At 40.0% G+C, this 7,459-nt stretch overlaps 1 protein-coding gene across 2 annotated transcripts; it reads left to right on the forward strand.

Annotated features, from left to right (window-relative positions):
- Positions 1-3,189: 3,189 nt before the first annotated feature.
- Positions 3,190-7,045, forward strand: CIMIP1 (ciliary microtubule inner protein 1). Of its 2 annotated transcripts, none has more exons than XM_058036238.1 (4): positions 3,190-3,342; positions 4,126-4,207; positions 4,930-5,028; positions 6,856-7,045. In XM_058036238.1, the coding sequence occupies exons 1-4, from the start codon at positions 3,284-3,286 to the stop codon at positions 6,985-6,987; spliced, it is 372 nt and encodes a 123-aa protein (XP_057892221.1). In that variant the 5' UTR covers positions 3,190-3,283; the 3' UTR covers positions 6,988-7,045. The 2 variants fall into 2 exon arrangements, with proteins under 2 accessions (XP_057892221.1, XP_057892220.1); XM_058036237.1 differs by lacking the exon at positions 3,190-3,342 and adding an exon at positions 3,459-3,562.
- The last annotated feature ends 414 nt before the right edge of the window (positions 7,046-7,459 follow it).

The raw sequence follows: 7,459 nt of genomic DNA on the forward strand, positions 1-7,459 counted from the left end.
ATGCATTTTACCTCAGAAACAATGTGCTACTTATTCTTCCTAGCAATGATTTTTTACATAGCATTCTGGGATCAAAATGTAATTTTCAACAATAACATATTTTCTGACATTCTCTAAGGAAAAATTACTGGTTTCTTCCCTCTAAAAGGATTTTGAAGGAATAACATCTGTGTTGAGATTATTGTGAATATGTTAAACTGACAGCAAGTCTCTAAGGGGCACTGCTCATTAATGTTCTGTGCATAAAATTAAAACTTGAAATATATTTTCCAATCTTTTTTGAATCATTTAAGCAATTCTCATGCAAAGAAACTATTGTGCAGCAATCATATATTTGCAGAGTAGGCTATGAAAGCTATTAAAATGTCCCAGACCCCCTGCCTTTCAGGCAAAAGGAAAAAAAGAGACGCTTTCTGATTTCAAACATGAGCTGTATTGAAACAAAAAATACTTTCAAAGACCATGAAGAGTTTGATTTCAGTTTACACAATGCAACAAAATTTAAAATTGCGTCTTTCTCCTTCATCTTTAATTCATATGGTGCCTAGGTAACTCTCATACCAGCAGGAGAGTTTTGTTGAGTGTTGCCCATTGGCATTTACAAGAAATTTCTCCAGTGGCTACAAGTGGTGGCTGTATTATTTAAAACTGCAGCAGGGCAGCATTCTGCAAACTCCCTGCAACCACAAGTGGGGAGCTCTGAGACAATGCCTGGGACTCGGGGATTTCAATGCAAACTCCTTCTCCAGTTTGAAGGTGACAAAGGTCTCCATGTCCATAGAACAAATAATTTTGTTTGGAGGGCATGTACACTTCTTCCATCCAGTAGTACAGAAATATAAGTGTATCCATCAGGTTTACTGTAAAGCAGTCTCTCATGCAAATCTTTAGTTTGAATAAAAAAGGAATGTCTCTGCTCAAAATCAAATAAAAGTCAAGGAATTATTTAATTTTTCAAGCACAGAAATTTGCATAAAGCTGTAGCTGTAAGTGCCATTTTATGGATAAAAAAAAGGAACATGTTATCATTGGAAAAACAAACATGCCCTCACTGTTTCAGAAGCCACTGGATAATTACAGCCACAATAAGATGAGAGTTCTAAATTTTGCCACAATATATAATGATCCTAACCAGGCTGTTGGATTACGTTCATAAATGGAAATTCAGGAACTCCAATTAACATGTTCTTGATGTGATAGACTTTAGCAGGGCTTTTTTAAATGAAACCAGTCTGTGTCAATGGGACTTCATTACTTAAATCACAGTAATCATAACAAGGCAGTCTCAGGCTGCCTACATCTGAAATATTATGTAAAAACATTACAAAAAGACACTGAAGTTATGCTCAAATACTCCTTTTTTAGACTTCCTCACATTGCAAACTGTGCATCAGCAAACACAACACTGCCAGTACTACCTAATATTTTTTGGTAAACATTTTCAATGGAAAAACCTAAGCACAGCTACACATGGATCCATAAATGAAAATATAAACACCTCAGCAGAGAGCGTCACTTTCAGAGGTTCTGACACCTGATTAGAGCAGCTGAAAGAAAATAACAAAGCTGCCTCTCAAATTTTAGATGTGAAGATGGCACCTTGTGGAACACAGGGAACACAGACTGGTGCACCCCACTGCAGGTTTGCTTAGGGACACCTTCATTCCCCCTTCTTCACTGCTATGTCCCATCAATGGAGGGCTTTTATTGCCCTTTTCCACCCCGAAAGCCCAGGCAGAGCCCTGCCAGACGCCTGTAAAGAGCTGCCAGACAGAAACACGTGGACCTACCCAGCCAAAGCACTCCAGCAATGTTTGGGACTCTGCTCACACACCGCACTGGAACATCATCACAAAGTTCTGTTTCCACAGTGTCAATATAAGAGATTTCACCTCTCGTTTCTTCTTGACAAATGCTGGCGCACTTTAAGCCCTGACACAGTAAACTACAGATTTGATTGTTTCATTAACAAATTATCTTTCTCAAGGAAAGCATCAAAGCAATAAGAAAACTCCTGAGATAAATGTGACAAAGCAGCAGGAGTTAATTAAGTAGGACAATGAGTAAGCATTTATGGGTGTGATAGGAGACCCAGCTGATTTAATTGCGAGCCTAATTATCAATTAGAGAATCAAGAAATGGAGTGTAAGTGAAATATTCCATTTGTTGATACTTTAATGAATTTCAGAGACCCAGAAGAGCAGTAATAATTGCTATTTTAGAACTACAGAAGGCATTTTTATTCTCCTCTTACTCAGACATTCTTAGTACTTCTAAAATAACTAAGAAATGTATATAGCCTTGTACTCAAATATTTAAGTACTTTAGGTACCTTGGGTTTTTTAAAAGAAGTCTAGTACTTAAACTTTCAAACACACTGCCTCTAAACCACTCAGCTGAAGACAAAACCTTTCTGCATTAATTTTCTAATAAGGATAATAAGTGCCCAGTAGTGTCAAGAGTCCCATTAAGTATTTCCAGGGTGTTTACACAAGTCAATTTCCAGACAACACGAAAGAGATCGGGGAGCCATTTAAACCTATGAGGGCAAAGAGTGACCTGGCTCCACTCATCATAGGAATGTTTTATCCAGCAAATGCAAGAAAATAAAATTACAAAAAATTTAATATATTGGAACACAATGAACCCTTTGCAAGCTGTAAATATATTCTGGGTTCTCACATACAAGCCATAAAGTATGTTAAGATCTTTCTCAGAAGTTCTGACATGTAGCTTGTAAAGGAAATTTACGAGAAAAAGAGATCCACTAGACACCATGTAACAGGACTGGTGTTGTTTCCCAATGAAATTATCAAAAAACAATTTTGGTGTGTAGCAAGAGGAACCCAGAACAGGACAGCAGATTAAAAAGAAGCTTTCAACCACCTTCACCCAAATCTGTTTTCCCTTCATTTAAAGACGCACAAAAAAAATTACCGAGCACTCGCCCTGGCCTCCTGAGGGGCCTCAAGAAAGCAGGGAGTGGGAATTTTTTACTTGTTTTTCCCCTGAGAAATGGCTGTGGTGCCACTAAGAGCTTCCAAAAGACAAAAGAAGATAATTCATCCCCTCAATGACTATATATGCACTTCCCGACACTAATTTATTACGCGTTATGACACGCCCCCTCATTACCTTATGCCCGCCCCTCCGCCATCTTGTGCCGCCCACACGAGTCCCCGCCCCTTCCGCCCACCGCTGCTCCCCCGCCGCCATCTTGTGCCCGCCTGAGGGGCTCGAGAAAGCAGCGAGCGGGAATTATTTCGCTTTTTTTCCCTGCGACATGGCTGCGGTGCCACAGAAGAAATCCCAAAAGACGATAGAAAGGGATCCTTTCCCTCGGTGGGTCTGTGGGCACTTCCCCACATTCCATGGAGCACATTCCCGCCCCTCCCGCCATCTTGTGCCCGCCCACATGAGTTGCCGCCGTTGCCCCGCAACGCCCGGGCGGCCGCGGCGGAGCTGGGGGCGGCCCCGGCTCCGGCCCCGGTCCTATGGAGGCCACCGACCACAGAGCCGAGAGCAAAGAGTACATCAACTATGTAGCCCAGGACAAGAGCTGGTAACAGCCCGCCCCGGCAGTACCGCTGCTCTGCTGCCGCTGCCGTCCAGCTTCCCCTCCCGGCCCGCAGCTCCACGCTGGAAGAGTTCTCTTGTGTATTTAAAGAGCGTGTGCGCTGGGTGAAGCGTGCCTGTGTAAAATCATTTAGATGTAGAGGTGGCTCCAGTGCACCCCTCATGCCCCGCCGGCTGTGGGGTGAGGGCACCTCATCAGCCAACACAGTAAATGAAAGTATATTTCAAAGCATCATTGGTGCTTACTTTCCAGCCTCCTCCGCTTCTTAACATAATCTAAAAGCAGTGCAGTGTTCCCGTGCAGTGTTCGCTGTTTGACATGCAGTGTTCGCTGTTTGACATACAGCGTTTCAAACCTCTGGGAAGTATTTTCCCATTAGCTCCGAGTCAGATAATGATATTCGTACATAAACGCGCTGTTTTGAGATGGAAGTTTAAAGATTCCAGCTGAAGTGCTGCGCTTCGTGACGTCGGTAGCTGGGGTTGGCGTGTTGGGGTTTTTTAATGAAAGTTTTCAAAGTAATTTTAAATGTTTTTTGTTGGTTTCAGGAAAATCCGTATTGAAACTGAAAGAGATGCTGCAAAAAGATGGGCTGAGAAATGGGGATTTTTGAAAACACCTCTTGAAGAGGTAAAGTTGAATGTCATGTAATATGGCTTATAAGCAACACATGAGCACACATTTATCTGGACACAAAATTATGAGAGCACAGAAGTGCTCATGTGCAGATCAGAAGTGTGCTGAGTATGCTTTATTACACTGACCTCCAAGGTAGCAATTGCACTACTTTTGAAATGGTTCAAATATTCCATTTTCTCCTGAATAAAACATGTCAAGTGGTAATTTATATGCTGTGCATATTCTGATATATTTCTCCTGAGAAGCATGACTCCTAATAGTGCTAACAAGTACTAGATGCACACTGACAGGAAAATATTTCCCCTTTGTCTCTCCATATGGTATTTTAAAAATCTAGGGGAAAAGGTTCCAGCTAATTAAATTGTCAGTGGGGGAATCTACAACAAATGAAAATATTTGGAGTGATGTCTCTTCTCAGTGATGTTTAGATATTAGAATACAGTAGCACATGATGTTACATTTGCAATCACAGTATTTCATTGCTAAAGAACAGGATTGATGTAGCCCCTGTATAGTTACAAATGAAGTTTGCATGTCTTCTGAAACAAAAAAAAAGTCCAATAATTTCCAAAGCACAGAAATAAATAATCCTGCTTGAGGTGGAAAGAACAGGAAGTTCATCTGCAACAATGAGGGGAATGGTGTAGATTTCACATATTATAGTATATTTCCAAAGATAAAGAATTCAATTTTTAAATATGTTTTGGTTTTAGTTGCTTGGACCTGAAAAGAAAGAAGCTGCAAAGCCCAAGCTACAGCTTCCAGATCACCTGCAGGTTCGACCTGTGACACCGGTGGAAAAATACATTAAGGTTAGAAAATTAGATTTGAAAATTGCAATACAGCAACATCTGTTTTAAGAAACCACACAAGCTCTGAAAACCAGTTGTCTTAATAGAGGGGGGTCTTTAACTAAAGGTCAAAGTAAACTGCATTTGCAAGCCAAACTATGCTTTAAAAGCATTTGTTTAAGACAAGGAATTGCCCTTTGGTTATGGTTGTAATTTTTCTGTCTTTATTTAAGAGTCTGCTTTTTGTCAGAGACAATACCACTGTCCTCTTCAGCACCACAAATTAATAAGAAACCAGTTCTAATAAGCCAAGTCATAATTATTTTGTTTTGTATGATTTATATGTATATTCAGGGTCTTAAAGCTGTCAAATAGCTGGAGAGTGGAATGTGAGTGATGGTTTAATTTATAAATACAGTGTGTCAGGATCATCAGTGAATAGGGGGAGTCCACGGGCAGCTAAAGCAGTGACATTGGGAGAGGAACTTACAAAAGGGGAAGAAGAATATGCTAATGAAAAGGAAGGTTAGTCCACTTAGAGAAGATTAGGGAAATAAAGGAGATTGGAAGTTCTTACTTGCTGAACTAGCTTTCTTTCAAAGGATTCCAAGGGTGGGGAGATAAGGTATGGAAGTAGTGAAAGCTTTTATTGAGATTAAATTAAAATAAGAATTAAGAGCTAGTGCTGAGTGTGGTAAAGCAATGAAATGGCTTCATTTGTGCCAGTCCTGCTCCTCGTTCCTCAGCTTTGTGCCACAGCTCCAGTGTCAGTCCAGCTGCAGTTCCAGTGGAGTCCCAGCCCCGTGGGGGTTTGGTGCATTAACAAACCCTGCAGGTCTCAGCTGCTCCCCGAGCTTGCAGAGCCTGGTGGAACTGAGTTTCCATTTCACCTCAGAACTGGGAGGAAGAGAAGGGCTGGCTGTGATTTAGGTCACCTTTTACATATTCAGAGTGAAGTTTCATACATCCTTTTCAGAAGTGTCTTTCTGCACATTTACCTTGTGGTAACAGTCAAATCTGTTCTCTCTAGGTTAGACTAATAAAAGCTCTGCAGTCCCCTCCCCCAGACCAAAAGTGGGACATGATTTCCTTCATTATCCTGCTCAGTGGGTGGCACTTTTGGCCATAAAAATTATCTTTTCTGAGGAACTGCTCCACCTAAATATCATAAACATTTTCTAATCTTGGCCAAAGAACAAAGTGAAGCAACTCTGGCAAGAGAACTGAAACATTGTTCTCTTGCTGTGTATTTCTCTGCTAAGTCCCCAGATGCTGAAATGATAGAACGTGCCCAATTGAGATGATTCAGCCAAAGTAAGCACAGCAGTCACTGAACAGAGTCTGTTGGCTTTTGTTTTGTTTCCTTTTTAGCTAGATTAGTTGCAGATTAACTTGCTGCTCACCCATCTTTTGGAGTAGAAGGAAGGTAGAATGAATAAGTAGTTCTTGATGTACAATCCAGCTTATTCAGTAATATCTTCGGCATTTGGATTTAAAATTATTATTCCATAGCTGCATTGTTACCAAATATATTATAGGAAGGAGAAAACACTATTTCTCTGTTTACTGAAGTTAATTTTTAGTTTCAAAGATGATGATGATGATGATGATCTTCTGCTTGAGCTTTTCCCATACATAATAATAATAATAATACAAAAATTCTAATAATGTTAAGCAATTAAAGCCCTTAGTATTGAACCAAACTTGGAAAAAAATAATTCCATCATACACTACTGAACAATGACTTGATTGTTGATTTTAGAACACTACAGTACAAAAGGCAATGTTGCAGAAACTTCAACCAAAAACCTTTTCATCATTCAGTTTTGCATGTTACTTTGATTTTAGGTGCTTCCATCTCCTCCAATACCTAAAACAACCCAGGGATTAATTGGCTGGAGATCAAGTGTTCCAGCACTGGCTCTTGAGCACGATTATCAAGTCCAAAGCTCCAAAGGATCTATCATTAGAATGAAGTGACCATGTGAGTCTTCTAAGTGACATTATGAAATAAAGAGGCACAAAGATTCATTCCTAAGGAAATATCCTGGAGTGGGCTGTTGGAATGTTGTGCATTTCTTGTCTTTGTAAAAATCCACAATCATTTTGGTAAAGTGTGAACATTTTCATTTTACTTCATTGAATCTATGGCATCCAGGCTAACTCTGCTTCAGAGCTCCTGCTTGTAACTTAGAAATAACAATGAATGGACTCAGGTAAAGATCACAGAGCACATACTATTTTTATTATCACTAATAAGACTATAATTTAAAAATATTCATTGGAAATTGGAGTGACTGTGCAAATTTTTACAATTGCTTCTCCATGAGAACCTCTACTCAGAAAATGCTCATAAAATACACTGGGTTTGTATTGGGTGTGCTTTGCAGGTATTTTGTGCAGTTACACACATAAGTGAGCGAGTAGTTCCTAGTACAGAAATAAAGTATAC

Source organism: Melospiza georgiana, chromosome 17 (genome assembly GCF_028018845.1).
Source record: "Melospiza georgiana isolate bMelGeo1 chromosome 17, bMelGeo1.pri, whole genome shotgun sequence".
NCBI lineage: Eukaryota > Metazoa > Chordata > Aves > Passeriformes > Passerellidae > Melospiza > Melospiza georgiana.

Bases quoted from the DNA above. Each gene is read 5' to 3' on its own strand.
- CIMIP1 (XM_058036237.1), top strand. From the start codon at position 3,495: ATGGAGGCCACCGACCACAGAGCCGAGAGCAAAGAGTACATCAACTAT. The intron at 3,563-4,125 runs GTAACAGCCCGC...TGTTGGTTTCAG, and splicing joins GTAGCCCAGGACAAGAGCTG to GAAAATCCGTATTGAAACTG. The intron at 5,029-6,855 runs GTTAGAAAATTA...CTTTGATTTTAG, and splicing joins CGGTGGAAAAATACATTAAG to GTGCTTCCATCTCCTCCAAT.